The 16,217-nt window shown below is 40.2% G+C and overlaps 1 protein-coding gene across 1 annotated transcript in view; it reads left to right on the top strand.

Moving 5' to 3' along the window:
- mta2 (metastasis associated 1 family, member 2) overlaps positions 1–16,217 on the top strand; it is a 135,069-nt gene that overhangs the window by 100,096 nt on the left and 18,756 nt on the right. The window contains exon 7 of the mRNA XM_057350094.1: positions 1,296–1,398. Coding sequence (XP_057206077.1) covers positions 1,296–1,398 — 103 coding nt within the window. The remainder of the gene's footprint in view (positions 1–1,295; positions 1,399–16,217) is intronic.

The raw sequence follows: 16,217 nt of genomic DNA, 5'->3' as shown, positions 1-16,217 counted from the left end.
GAGATTTTTCTATTCTGTGTATTCCGCGGAATGTAAATAAGTAGGCGTGGTTAACTCGGCGCTCTGCAAGTTGGGCGTCATGATGAAAAAAAACGTGAATTAATGCACCCATAACAAATTAACAAATCAAACATTCTTTTGACCTTCTTTCAGTCTGTAGTTTCGTGATCCGCTCCAGCCCTGCGCTTTCTCTCTCACTCGCAGTGCTCGTGCAGGGGTGCAGTGATCTGCGCGTGCATATAATAAAGCTCATTCTCAGGTATTTCAGAAGTCAGGTCGCTTTGTAAAGCTGTTAATAGTTTTAATAAAGTTTAACTTTAGGCGAGCCGAGGCGAAACTTGCATTGTAACACGCGATGATGCTCGCCACGTGAGTGCTGCTACTGGGAGACGCGTTTGGAGTCAACAGAGACTCGCAGTGCGAAGACAAGCGTAAGAATAAACAAACCTAAAGACAGAGAGTCGCAACACACTAAAAGTGCGCATCTAATAGAGAGTGAAGAGCGATAAAGACCTACAGTACAAACCCCATGAACACCAGTTTATAACACCAGTCGTATACTGTACTTTCATTGTTTGTGCATATATTCAAACTTCATTGTTATACATGTTGTCTATCTTCCTACTGTATATACATATGATATAGCTAGAAGATAAATATAAATGAATAATAAATCTCATTATCAGAACTTAATTTGATATCTTTATTACATTCTCATAACTTTATTACATTTTAACTATATGGTGAGCATTTAAATGAACTGTAATACATAAATAAAGGAAATCTAAGAAAAATGAGGTATAAGATATAGAATTGAAATAGGAGATTGTGACCATGAAATATATTATTACCGTGAAATAAAACTATTCATTCCGTGAAATAGATTTTTGGTCATTCCGCCCACCCCTATTATCTCATGAGAGTTGCTGTATAAGAGAGGTCAGAAAGCTCCTAAACTTCATCCAAAATATCTTAATTTGTTTTCAAAAGACGAGCAAAGGTCTTACGGTTGTGGAACAACATGAGGGTAAGTAATTAATGACAGAAATTGCTATTCTTCTGTGAACTGTCCCGAAATGTATATATTATTTTCTGATTATCAGTGGTTTTATTATGTCATAAGATCTATCTTACAGGGAGGACTGACTAATAACTTGACAATCAAAATTGTACGTGTTTACACCTATATAGGATTGTCTTGCTGCTTTTTGGTAATTGAAGGAACTTCCAAATTGATAGTTAATTTTGTTATTTTAACAACTAAAGGTTGATTACTGGTTTCTTTGTCTCTTCAGGGGAATCAGATATTCGAGCGCAGGAGAAGCTTGAGACAAAGGTTTGGGATCCTAATAACCAGCTGAAAGATGCTCAGATAGACCAGTTCCTGGTAGTGGCACGGTTAGTAAACAGACCATTAAGTGCTGTACTGGAGTTCCAATCTGTAATTAGTGAAGCAATATTAGATTAAGGGTTAATAGTAGGGCTGTCAAGCAATTACAGTTTTTAATCTGGTTGACAAATGACTTCCAAAAGATAATTTAAAGCCATTATTACAAAAAGACATTACAAGAGTAGCTTTAAAAAAATGTATTTAAATATTTTAATAAACAGCCATAAGTTTTGTTTTTGAGAAGCTGAATTAGTATTTGTATATTGTTATAGACCAGACAGTTTGGTTACCAACATTCTTAAGAAATATCTTCCTTTCCCCAATTAAAATCATCCAGGTTTGAGAGGACATGAGGGTAAGTAAATGTAAAGAAACAGAATTTTTATTGTTGGGCAAACTATCCCCAAATTATAATTAATTATTATTAAGGGGCGAAGACCCCTATTGTATCCGTTAGTTTTATTATTTTTAGTGCTGGGCAACAATTAAAAATTTTAATCGCATTAATGGCATGACATTTCTGTGATTAATCACGATTAATCGCATTGTTAAACGTAAAATTCAATAATGAATTCAAAAGTAGTGTATTGTGCTATATGAACAAAAGTGCAATAAGGTAGTTTGCAAACACTTTAAACAAATGTGCTTTTTTACAACAGTATTTCCTTTACATAGTAGCATTAAAATTTTAAACTTTAAATCTCAACTTAAACATTAATGTAATCAAATTAAATATAAAACCAAAGCTATCTGCCACTGCCAGTGCATTAACGTTCTGTCATTTTCCCATTCCCGTTTGTAAAAAATAATTCATTATTATCGAGTAGTTTTATAAATAGTTTTGAGGCGAGATCTGGTCTAGTAAGTGGCACAGCATTGTTACATGATGTTTAAGGAAAATGCCCATTAATTTTACTTTTTGTGGCTTGTGTTTTGAATATATGTTCCCCTGCAATACAGACATTTTGCCTAAACACATTTATTTTGCATTTCGTTTTTTATTTATGTGATAAAGGTATATCCTGTTCTAAACAAATTCTGTAAATTAATGTTTGGTTGTTTTTTGGTGCATCAATGTTCCGCTGCACTTTGCGCTGTACCCCTTGTTAACCACCTGGTGTCGTCCCCACATGCATATACGCACACACACGCGCGCGCATGCGATTCGACTTTCAGTCGACTATAGGCAAGACGTGACAATTCTGATGTGACTATGTAAATCCTTAGTCGAGGACACCCCTACAGATCAGTAATACCAGTGATGTGTCATTTGAAGCTTGTTATTTATGTTGGTGAGTAGGGCTGTGCAAAAATATAGATACATGTAACTATCGCAATATTTTTTTCTTCGATAGTGTATCGATAGTAATACCTCTACTATCGATAATTTTCAATAATTTCAAGACATTTCAATAATGTCATATACATACGGCCAAAAGTAAGTGGAAGCGAGCATGGCGAAAAATATAAGAACGCTTCGAGCTCTCAGAGCTAATGTGTGGGTGTGCTTTGGTTTTAAAAAATAAGCCATGGAGTGATGAGTTATATAAATTAAATGCTGTTTGCAAGCTTCGCAAGTCATGACCCATCAAGTCACTTGGCTACTTCAGTGCATTAGACAAAAAGTTTATTCCAAAAAGTAACAATGACATGTATTGTGCTTTCAAGGATGTGACACCAGCACATTTACAGCACGGATGAACCAGAGGTTTTATACTGCCCATGTTCATTGTTTTAACTGTAATGCACCACAACAGCCAAGTGACTTGCGTGACCCACCTTATTCCCCTGTGCTACCCACTTGAGGGGCGCAATCCACAGTTTGGGAACCCAAACCACTGATCTAAAGGTCCATGCATCGCACATCATGGCCACTCTGCAGAGGTGTGGATGTTTTTACACTTGTCACTTACCCCAGGTGGTGCACAGCATGTTGTATTTCTAGCTCTACTTTTTACATTTTCTATTTAAAGTATCGCAATATATCGCAAATGTGTATCGTACTAATATACTTAGCAACATATTGTATCGTGACCCATCTATCGTGATATGTATCGTATCGGGAGGCACTTGCCAATACACAGCCCTATTGGTGAGTGACACTGGCGTTTGTCTTCTCCTTTACTCACCAAGGCTGTGATGTCTGATCTCTTCCATAGAGCCTTAACATTCAATATTCTGTGAAGACTTGAAACGGGTTGGATACGTTTCATTTTCTCAGTGGATTTGCACGTATGATTGCGCATATGATCGGCTTTGTGCTATCGTGTCTCTTAAACGGAGCACACTCACGTGCAACCGCTCACATTACACTAACGTGAAATTAAGACTTTAATGTAAGTTTACACTGTCTGGATCATCCCCTATCTACCATCTAGTGCATTCTTTGTCATTCACCATGTAGGACATAATAAATGTGCGAACAAGTGGCTGATATGAGCAGTGGCGGAGCCAGAGGGGGGTCCAAGGTGGCACTGAACACCCCTGACATCCAATTGGCTACCCTGGGTGCCACCCCAACATTTGATTCAGTACTTATGTTGATTGACATCTGATTTCACCTCTCGTTGAACAATGCTTTTATTTTGACGTTCGGGGTCCATGCTTGCACGTGACGTCACCGCACACGAAATTCAAGCGAGTCTAGTTGAGAACGGAAAAAAGTTGTGCGATGGATTGTACAGCGCGAAATCTGAGATTTCTTTTTAAAGACTGACGAAAGAGAGAAAAGAAGCAAATGGACCGCTGCAATTTGCTAAACAAATGGAATATTCAAAAGTATCCGCTTGCTTGCTAGCCATTTCAAGTCCGACCCAGCCAGGCACGTTTTTTTTGTTGACCCATACCATTATTATTATCAACCTACTTTCTAACGTTACACTTTTAAATGTTAAATATAAATATAAACAGTGTTGGGAGAGATCCTCTATTTCTTTTAACATTCTAAGCAGGTGTACTTCATGCAAACATTAGAAGAAAGAAATAAGTTTGCCTCTTTAGCCTTGGCTTTAGGATTCCTAAACAACTTTTCATTGTGTAAGTTTATGTTAGGCTCCATTAACAGATAGTAAATCGGTTCCCAACATAACATACATTGTTTACATCAGGGTCGGAAATTAACAGAGGCTTTGGAAAAAAATCAAGACAAAAAGAGGAAAAACAGTCCATGCATAATAAAAACTAGCTATGACAGTCACAATCTAAATAAGATTAGGTGAAAATGAACGAATGTGGATGACAGCTCCTTTGCTCTGCTGGCTCTCACTAAATCCTTCGAGTCAGATCCGTCGGCGTGGCTTGTTGGTTTTGACTAAATCCTTGGTGTTTCAAGTCTTACGAAACCTTTACCCTAACCCACACCTAACCCTAACCTTACTCTAACCATCTAAACTACCCATAATTGTTAAAATTGCCTAAAAACACGGTTGCGTGATGACGTCAGACTCAAAACACCAAGGATTTAGTGAGAGCCTTGCTTTTTCTGCTACAGCTTTGAGCATTACAGCCAATCAAGTTCAGGGTATGAATATTCTGACCAATCAGAGGCGTTTAAATGATTCACCGGTGAAGAAGAGCTGTGCTGAAGTGCGTCACGCTCAAAAAGTTTATCATTAACAACCACGTACAGATACGATGTAAGAAAGAGATTCATTAGTAGTCAGACTCTTTACTGTATTACCTGAAGCCATTGAGTGTTTTACTGATGTTGGATGTTCTTTGTTTGTTTTCTATATATTTCCCGTTTGAATAACTGCTTATTGTGTTCCTGAGAGAATCAAAAAAGCAATAAAACAGCAATAAAATTATTCATAAACGCTTCTCAGCTTGTTTTGTAGCGTGTAAAGCGTGTGACAAGTGTTCATGTATCCTAATATCTGAAAGTAATAATCAAGATGACAACATCAAGGGCAATAATCTGCATCAATGATTTTGTTTTGATCTTGCAGTCCTATGGAATGAGTTTATGTTTTATCAGATATATGCTGCTCTGATCCACATCAGTTTAAAGACACCTCTGGTGCTGCTTTGTTTCTGTTTAAATTAAACAAGTTATCAGGGTTAAACTATGTTTTCAACATTTTCATTATTTATATTTTATTTATTTCATCTACATACATTTAGAAGTAAATTATCACTTGTACCTCTTATCAGCAATCCTAGGATTTTTTTTATAATTTGATGCCAGGTCAGGGTTACACACACATTTTCTGTCATGGTCTGTGGATCCCCTGAAGTAGCCTTGGCCACCCCATATATAAAATTCTAGCTCCGCCACTGGATATGAGGTGCCACTTTAGCAGCTCTGCTAGTGAAGGGGTGGGACTCTTCGGATTATAAAGAGGATTTGATTAGACAAGAACTTCGACGAAGGCTGAAGTGTAGCGTGATGTCATGGAATTTCTAGATTTGTTTTAACGCACGTGCCAGACTATCAGTTTTGAATGGTTATATCTCTTAAATGCAAATTTTGTCATCGCTTAATAGCATATCAGTTTATTTACGTCCTTAAGGCTCACTCATTTTTAATTAAAAAAAAAAACTTTCGTTTTGATTTCACTGGATCTTGAAAAGTTCACAAAGCAGACACAGGCAACACAATCCCCGTGCCTCCTGGCCATATATTATCGTCTGAAGCTAATCACAAGATTAATAAGAAACGTAACATTATTTTCAACATTATAATCGATAATGTGTAGCAATCAGTATGCTTGTTTCAGCAGCGTGGCAGGCAGGGTGCGTATCAAAGGGCGTTATTGCGCACTTGAAAGACACAGCGGGAAAGGAACACAATATGAAGGCTCGTCCGAGATAAGGAGAAATATTGTGTTTCTGTATTACTACGTTCGCCAAGTGTCCTCCAAATGGCTATATTAGGTGCTACAATTGTCCATCTCTCTCCAGAGTCTCTACATCAAGTGATCTGCCCTTATAAGTGAGTAGGGAACCTGAATGCGATTGAATGCGAAACAGTTTCGCAAACTATACATTACCAGTTATAATCTTGAAAACAACGTTCAGTTCCTTGCACAGATCGATCGATTGGCTTAAACAAGACATTAATAGATAGAAGGAAGCGGCAGGGATTACTTTTATGTTGCCTCTATCTGTATGTTGAACTTTTAAAGATATGAACCTGGACTTGCATTTTATGAAAGACCATGGACCACAATTTCAGGTAAAAATCTTTATTGCTCTACTTGTCACATACATCTAAGAGGCCGTTTACACAAGAGCGTTTTCAACTAAAAACGGAAAACGTTTTATGCATTTTAGCTGTTCATTCACACGAAAATGGCATATTGGGGGACTGAAAATGCAAACTTTTGAAAATGGGTCTCAAAGTGCAAGTTTTTGAAAACGGTTCTCAAAGTGCGAGTTTTCAAAACGACGGCATAATAATTTCCGTGTAAACTCTGAAGGCGGCGCGTTCCAAAAACGATAGTGTCATACGCATGCATATTACGCGTTCAGTCTGTAGGCGTGCACAAGTATTCCCCAAACAATAATGCTGGCCTCCATGCTGCATGTTTGTGCCGCGTGACATACTTATCATATCTCCAGCAAAAAGTAGGTTTACTGCACCACTACAACCAGCGGAGACATAGTGTTTATATGCACACTACTATAAACATAAAATGTATTAATACACAAAATATAATAAAAGCGCTTTTAGATTAAAACAGTGTTTGCGTGTGCGCAGGCACATAGTGTTTCTTTACAGCGCAACATCGCCGTCCACTGGCCTGGCATGGATAATACATAGTTTTTATTCATTTCCCGGATCCATGTAAATGCAGATCGTTTTGATAAAGATATTGTGTGTGTGAAACTTTTTAAAAACACAAAGGAAAAACATTTCCTTTTTTTATCGTGTAAACATACTCTTAGATGGCTTGAGGTTAAGTAAATGAACAGCCAGCTCCTCAGATATGTCCTTTCAATGCTAATGCAATGCTATTTTGGTTACAAATGTTTAGCATGCAGTATTTTGGGCACTTATTTATTAATTTCTGGGTTTATGGGGCGTAGTACACATCATTGAACAGTGTTGGAATTGCCTAAATGGTTAATATAATGTATTATAATCAAGACTTGGAAAATTTGATGACTTTGACCCCTTTAATTTATCTGTCAGCGGCTGTGGTCAGGGTATTACAGGTTTGAGCTCAGTTGTAATGATGAGTTCTAGGAGCATGTGAACACTTTTTACATGTCAGACAATCAAAATTCTGGTATTTCCAACATGACATAGACACAACTTGATGCACTCAGAAAACATCATAGGCAAGTCATTTGTAACCGCCAATGCCACAATAAACTTTGTTTTATATAACCACAAATAAGCATCAGTCAACTGAACAGATGGATGTTTAGCGGCCTTGAAACGTGTTTAGAGACTTAAGTTAACATAATTATGTTTATCATTGCTACACATGTATGCTTAATGTGAGCCAGCAAATCGCTGCTGTCCTTCTGAAATGTCCATATTTCTTGATTTTTTGTCATATAAATCATTATTGGTCACCTTTTATGTTTTTCACTGGGTTTTGTAAATATCTAACCAATAAAAGTATTAAAAAGTGTTTGTCAATCATTTAAAAAGTACTCGCAGTATTCACGTCACACAAGTACAGTGTTTTTCCATTTCCTGAAAAACAGTGAATTTGGACATGTGAGGTTTCAGAAGGACAGCGACGAAAGTGTTACTCTGTAGAATGTGAAGAAATTTACTGGGTCTATAAGCTTTCAATACAAGTCTCAATTACTTTTTTTAGACTGGTCAATGTCAAGAAAACCCTGTCTGTTAGAATATCTCATATAGACAGTTTCATCCGATGCATGCATGCACGCCTGACCCCCAGTTAACTTAGGGTTTGTGTTTGGCTAGTGTCTAACAATATACAGTAACTATGTATATTTAATTTAATTTATGTTAATATTCATTTGTAATATTAGTTTACTGTATAATAATTATATTAAATAAACGATTTGTTGAATTTTGTTGTATGTTCATTTTATGAAATAAACAATTTGTTGAATGGGTCCTGTAGTTTGGTCGCATTTAAACAAACCGTATAGTACATTGAAATCAAGCTGTTGAGATTGTTATTGGAGTCTAAATTCAAAATATTGGACAGATAAGTTTAGCCAAGTAACGGTTCGTCTCGGTTTCTTTTAATTGTTTTGATCAGAAATAATCTACAGGCACTCTATTGTTTGTGAATGTGTACCGGAAGTTCAGTTGGGGTCACAAAAGTGCGCATGCGCTCTGATTTGTAACTGCTGACCGCATTACATAGTAGGGGTTGCACAAACTAGTTGACTAGTTGACATTCATGCTCTGATGCAACATTTAAAGCTTGATGTCGACTAGTCGCGGGTCATGTGATTTTGACACTGTACCTTTAGGAAGAGTCTAACTGTTCCAAGAGAGCTGCGTGCAGGAGGGATGTCATTTCCACCCGCTTCAGCGGGATTCTGTCACACTCTCGGCAATAATATGTTATCTTGTCCTGCTTCTGCATGCATCATTCACAATGTGTCCTGTTTTCGTCCTCAACATTCACGGTTTGTTCTGACGCTGCAAAAGCTTGCAGGTAACATTAAAGCCTAATGTTACATAGATTTCAATGCGCTGTGCTTCTACATGCAGATCTTTTAATATTATATTTTTGTACTTGTTCCCCATTTAATAAACCATGAAAGAAATAGAATAAATAAAATTTCTCATATTGGCTGCTGTGTCACTGAGTTGCTGCGTTTGTAAGTCTGCTATGATAAAGCGTCTGTTGCATTAGGCTAATAAATATATTGACGTGGTTCTAAAGTCATTGGCCGTCACAAACAAACTAGACACGCTTTAAAATTGTGTTGTTTTATTTTAGTTGTTGTTGCTCTTGTGCAATAGATGAACAACAGTTTATTGTATTTTGATACTATATATTTAGAGAGACTATTTTGCGGGAGACCCGCCATTCTCCTGCAGCCGGCACGCACACACGAGTGTCTTACTGCCCACACTAGGGGTGTAACGGTTCGGAGTACTCACGGTTCGGTTAGGGTCACGGTTTTGGTTCGGTTCGGTGTGTTCAAGAAAAAATGGCTACTGTCAAATTCAATAATTTTTATGTATTTATTAGGTAACAAACACTTAAATCTTCTGTCAAAAACAGGTTTCTTTACAAAAACAAAAAATGATGCAGTTTCTTACCCCTGCAAAAGTCAACCTTCTAACTTCAGAACATGTGCATTATTGTGCTTCAAGTAGTCTACTAACATAAATGCATTTCAAAACCAACATAAAATATTTGGAAGGTCAGAACACTGGGTCACTCTTTATTCTTTATTTTAGTCAATTTAGATCTTCATGTTTTTTTGCAAGAAGATCAGTTTGTTAACATTTTCCGTTGCAAGTCGAGATCTGCTTGCAGAAACAATGTCTCCTGCAGTGGAGAACACTCTCTCGCTTGGCACTGATGTTGCACAGACACAAAGGTATTGTTTTGCAAGTTTTGCAACATGAGGGTACTTGCTCTCATGCAGCTCCCACCATGCGAGTGGATATGCATCTGTGTCAATGGAATCTTCTGCTTTGTATGACATTACTTCCTCCTCTACAATGTTGTCAAAAGTCTTTGTCTTGTCAGGTGCTGTAAAAAAATCTCCAAAAAGCTCGGACATTGCAGACTTCTTTACGGGTGGGGATTCAGGGGGATTATGGCTTCCGGATGGCCCAGCTTCTGCTGCAACAGGCTGACCCTGCAAATATATTAAATTAATAATAGTTCATAGAATACATTTTTCACGCAATTAAAATGTTTCTTTAAAAACTTTATCAAACTACTTTTACATAGTATATATATTTTGTTTAATAAAATATTATTTATTCAAAAATACCTGTTGTTCAATGATCTCCCTGATGACCCCACTGCAAACATTTAAGCAAAAGGCTGCATCCAGGTTAGGTAAAGACTTAAACCTTGGATCAAGGAATGATGCTCTGTTGAGATAGTCCTGAAGGTCAGGATCTGTGTATCTGCTTTTTAAGTCCTCACTGATGGCTGCCTTGGCATCTTTTATGGCAGGACTGTCATGATCTGCAGGATCCATTGATTTTAGTATCATTGTCTTTAGAGGGAGGACCATTGAGAGAGAGAGAGAGCTGTTTCTGTGCTCAAGAGAGTGGTGGTTGTCTTAAGGGATTTAAGCAGTTGAATCATTTCCTCTGCCAGTGTCAGTTCACTGTCAGACAACACAGCAATGTCCTTGACGTTCTTCTTAATATTTTTGTCCATCAGGGCAGAGTAGATGGCAGGCTGCTGCTCCAGATATCTCTCCATCATGTCATAAATGGTGTTCCAGCGAGTTGGGGTGTCATGTATTAGTTTGTGTGCAGGTATATTCAACATCTCCTGCTTGACTTTCAGGGCATTAGCTGCTGTTGTGCTTTTATGAAAAAATGCTACAACTTTTCTGACTTTACCTAACAGACGGCTTATCTGTTGAAGTGCTACTGCCTTCTTTGCTGCAAGGTTCAGAATATGCGCAAAACATCCAATTTGTGGTCCTAGTCCTGCTGCTTCTTTAATGGCATTCACCATATTACGTGCATTATCTGTAGTGACTGGAATGGTGATATTAGGCCTCTCTAACTTCCAGTCTGTCACTGCGCTCATGAGTGCATCAGCCAAAGGACTACTGGTGTGGTTTTCAAAAAGAGGGCATGTTTGTAACACAGCACTCTCCAATTGCCAGTCCGAAATATAATGTGCAGTAACTGTCAAGTAGCTTTCAGTTGTCCTGGAGGTCCAGCTATCAGTTGTCAAAGCTACATGTTTTGCGTTTGCCAGTTTGTTTTCAATTTTGCTCCGCATTTCATCGTACAACTCAGGAATAATCTTGCTGCTGAAATGGGCACGCGAAGGGATTTCGTAACGCGGTTCAAGCGTCTTAATCAAATGCTGGAATCCCGCATCATCAACGACGGAGTATGGCTGTATGTCTTTTGCAAAAAAAACACCAAACGCTTTTGTTATGGTCTTGTGTTTGTCAGAATGAGAGCTTAGTGGCTGTTTAAACGCAGAAAGCAGTATGTGCTGCTGAAACTGCTTCGATCTCACCTGCGCTCGAGAGCTGACAACACACGGGTGATGAAGGCGTAAATGTCCGGTCATATTAGTTGTATTGCATTGGGAGTATGGCACTCGCGTCATACAAATTTTACACACTGTGACTGTTTTGTCCACATTTTTGTGACCATCGCTGCTGTAACGTATTGGAAACCCAAAGTGTTCCCAGACAACAGACTTGTATGAAACTGGAGGAGGCTCTATTTGCGGCTTATCCCCTTCACTTGCCATGCTGAACAGCAGCTGTACACGCGAGGAACGGTGATGTGACGTCAGCAACAAAGGTACATACTAACAGCTGATTGGTAAGATACTCTCACGTAAAACGCACGTGGAGCGTAGGCTATTATTCATCGGAAGCATATACGCAACCCCCTGTGATTTATGCGCCTTTTCCCCACAAAACTGTATTATAGATGCGACATCAGAGTGCACGTGTGTTCCGAACCGTGAAAGGAGAACCGAACGGTTCAATGTTTTACCGAGAACCGTTACACCCCTAGCCCACACCCATCAAACATTCCCTAGATCTTATTTTATTTATTAATTACATCATCGAATAGTCAACACAACTTTTAAATTGAAGAGCTCTGTGACTGAAATGTGATAAGAGTTGTTTGGGAAAGAGAAGATTCTGTAATTTAATGCAGCTTGGAGAACTGCATTTAGGGAAATTTGGGGAAATTGTAATGTTATGTAATTGTTATGTAATGAAAATAAAAAAATGTGAATTGAAGAAAAGTTAATATGGTTTTATATACAGTATACTGTCAATTATAGTTTCTGGATAGAAAATCGGAATCGGCAAAAATAGGAATCGGCAGGTTTCACTTATAATAAAATCGGAAACCGGAATCGGCAAAGAAAATTGCAATCGGTGCATCTCTAGTTATTTATCCCACTATTTCAGCACGGTTGAATTGCCCAATAGGACATTTCCCACGTCTTATGCATGACAGGGGGAGCAGTCAAGAATATGAATAGAGGAAAGGAGGTCTGAGATTTCACTGAGTTCGTCAGGTAGGCATCCTGTGTTTGGGGGATAAATGATTATAGAAATACATAGCATATTTATACTTACCTTTCCTTGCTATTATTAGAGAGACATCTCATGAGTTGTGTGTCCGATCCCACTTTCATCACATCCATTATCCTGGGTGAAAGATGCCTTTTGGTGAGGTGCTGCTGATAATGCCCTTTGTATGGTTCCCATCAATGCGACACATCGTCAATTGTGCACCTCAGCCTCATTGGGTGTTTCGGCCCTTTATCACAAGACACCCTCAGCCAAGGTAGGCCCACCGCAGGTTGATCAGACCTGGGTGTGTGTCACATTGTTACAAGGTCATCTGGCAGCCCGTCCTGTGTCCATCCGCCTCAACCACAGCCATTGGCTTCTTCTTTCCGCACCACTGGCCAGTTCTTGGTTATCCGCCACAGGACCTGTCCTCTGAACCCCACATCCTGTGTCAATTTGCTCATCCAGATTAGTGGCTGCAGCCTCAACAACACTTGCTTTGATGGTAGCTCGGTGGCATCATACCTCAACGCAACCATACACGCCAACCCGTTGACTAAGGCTGTTCTAGCCCCACTGGCACGTTAATGCATACTCAGTGCCCCCGGTCCCGTATGGCATAACATTACAACACACCAAACCATTTTATAACGTGGTCATTTGGCAGCCCATATTGTGTCCTTCCGTTTCAACCACAGCCAGTGGTTGCTTCTCTCAGAAACAGTGGCAAGTTTTTTGACTACCGTCTGTTGGGCCTGTCCCCGCTTCCTTAAACAGCCTTGTAGTGGAATTGGAAACAAAGCCCCTGTAGCCCACTTCCACAGGGAACACTTTCGCTGTCCATTCCCGATCATCAGCCTCCGCTGCTAAGTTGGCATACCGGAGATTCTTTCTTTCAAATGCTTCGTTAATGGCCTCTTCCCAAGGTACAGTCAAATCAACTATGAAGACTGTCCTACTGGAGCTGGACCATAGAATCATGTCTGGCCGCAGGTTGTCTCTGTGTCTCCCCTGTGTCAAGCTCTTCTTACAACCCACAAGAATATGTTTAAGGTTTGCTGGAGCTGCACATAGGTGGCAGGCTGGATCCTGTCCACACCAAACATGCAGATTTGTTGGTGAGGGCAGCACATCATATGTAGCTCTTATGATAAAACCTAGCCTGTTTGTTTCCATACTCCACAGCTCACTCCAAGTGATTTTGCGCCATTCAATGCCTTCCCACCTCATACAGCGGCCTTGGTGGGCTTGAGAGACCACTCTGGCGCATCTACTTGCTTCCTCTTGACGCCGAACCTCCTCCACTATGAGGTGACGCTGTTCTTTTGGTGTCACTTGGGTGTGATTGATGCCAAACCAAGTCCCCCTCTGCCACATTGAACAGGTCCCGCGATGTCCCTATGTCTGAGGACTGCCTTCGGATCTGCTACCGCTGTTGTTGGGTTTCCTCCCTGTCGCTACTGTTGGAGCAGCATCTCTTACACAGGGATCACATTATTCTTTGAGCGTCATCCCCAACCTTGTTTTGGTGCATTTATGTTCCTCCACAAGTCTTGAAATGGGAAGAGAGAGATATATTTTGCTAACGCATCTTGGTAGCCCAAGCTATTTCCTTACCAGTGTACTCACCAATCTACTCACCAATCTCTCCAGGTTCTTGGCGTGAGACACTGTGAGCTCATACATTGAAATTGGCCACATCAGGTGTGGCAACAAGCCAAATTGGAAGCACCAGAGTTTCAGCTTCCCAGGACAAGCTGTATTATTGATTTTCTTGAGTCCACTGGCTGTCTCTTGCCTGAGTTGTTCCACCTGTTCGGCGTCTTTAAGGTCTGCAGTGTACCACCATCCAAGGCTTTTGGTGGGCTTTTCCTTGACCATTTGTATGGGCTCGGCCTTTATACAGAACCTGTCGTCGGTAAGACGGCCCTTGGCAATAGAAATGTTGCTGGATTTGCTGGGTTTGACATCCATTTGTGCCAGACTAATGTTCTCCTGGAGCTTATCCAGCAGCCGTTTTGTACATGCTTTGGTCATTGTGATGGTTGTCATGTCATCCATGTGTGCCCTGATTGGAGGTAAGCGCAACCCATTTTTCAAATGCTCTCCTCCAACCACCCAATGCGATGCCCGGATTATTATTTCCATTGCCATTGTGAAAGCCAGTGATGAAATTGTGCAACCTGCCATTATGCCAACCTCCAGCTTTTGCCACGTGGTGGTATTACCCTGTGTGGTAAAACAGAATTGGAATTAAATATGCCTTAATCAGCTTTGTTACCTGCTCTGGAACGTGGAAGAAGTCAAAGGCTGTCCACAGCAGATCATGGCACTGATACAAAGGCATTGGCAAGATCTGGAAAAAACATGCAGGTCTTTCTTCTCCTTTTTTGCCATTTGCAACTGGTGCCAGATGACGTTAGCATGTTCCAAACATCCAGAGAAAAACCCCTATGCCTGCCTTCTGCACTGAAGTGTCGATGAAGTTGTTACTCTTCAGAAATGCTGAGAGTCTATTTCCCACAACGCTGAAGAAAATCTTACCTTCCACATTCAAGAGGCTAATTTGGCGAAACTGTTCTATAGTTGAGGAGTTTTTCTCCTCGGGGATCAGTATGCATCCTGCCCTTCTCCAGACCTTTGGTATCACCTGCTTTTTCCATGCAACAGCCATTAATCTCCAAAAGTACCTCAACACTCCAAGAGCTGTCTTGCAGAGCCTGTATGGTTCAGGAGCTGAAGCTGGAATACGTTTTCTGTAGGTGTTCCTCAAGATCTGTTATAGGTACTTTAAGGGTCACAGTTTTCTCTTTGCTAAAGATGCTACTGACTCAACTTTTAAGGATCTTTGTAGAAAGCGGTCCTGGTTCACTCATTTGTCTTATGTTGCTTTCTCAAGCTCTCTGCTCTTTGCAGCGAAACCAGGCGACTTTTAATATCGCCTTGTAGTGCCTCTAGGCCATTCCTTTCCTCTTCTGTGGCCTTCTTCCACTGTTTCCTCAGGCCCCTCCTTTCTCTCACAAGTCTGTCAGGGTTCTTATACCCTGTGGGCTGTGGTGCTTGTGCCGCCACTGGGTTTCACCCGACTGATTTGCCCTACCCTTGTGAAGTATTGGTCAATGCTAGGCCCCTCACTAAGCTCTCTCAGACACTTGCTAGGCCCCTCACTAAGCTCACTCAGACACTTCTTCCTGCCCTGATGAATTTTTAGACCTTTCTCTGATGTAACCTTTGTCCAGCTGCAAATGCATCTCTGTAGTTTCTGTCCTGTTGTTCCAACTTCTGCTGTGCTGATCTCCTGGTTCTTTGTCATTTCCATTCCTAGGTCTTTTGCAATGTGATTCGTCCATGAGTCTTCTTGTGCCCCCACTCTCGCAGACTCCAGGGGTATTTTTCCTCTTGTGTTTTTCGTAACCATAGATGGGTGGACCCATTATGCTTTATGGTAACAGATCCTACCAACACGGGTAGCTAGCCCATGTCTGCCCCGGTGGGGTCTATTCCCTCCTGCCAGCAGTCTCTCCAGGCTTTCAGCAGGTCTTTCCCTGGTTCTTAGCTGCCATTTCACAGTAGTCACTGGTTTTAACCAGATTGTTCAACATACAAACATTGATTCTGCTCGAAGTAAAAAAAACTGTTTTTAAGCTCTGGTTAATGGAGTGACTTTCAGCTAATTTGG

Source organism: Triplophysa rosa, linkage group LG1, assembly GCF_024868665.1.
Source record: "Triplophysa rosa linkage group LG1, Trosa_1v2, whole genome shotgun sequence".
Taxonomy (NCBI): domain Eukaryota; kingdom Metazoa; phylum Chordata; class Actinopteri; order Cypriniformes; family Nemacheilidae; genus Triplophysa; species Triplophysa rosa.
This window is presented reverse-complemented; position numbering and strand designations above follow the sequence as displayed.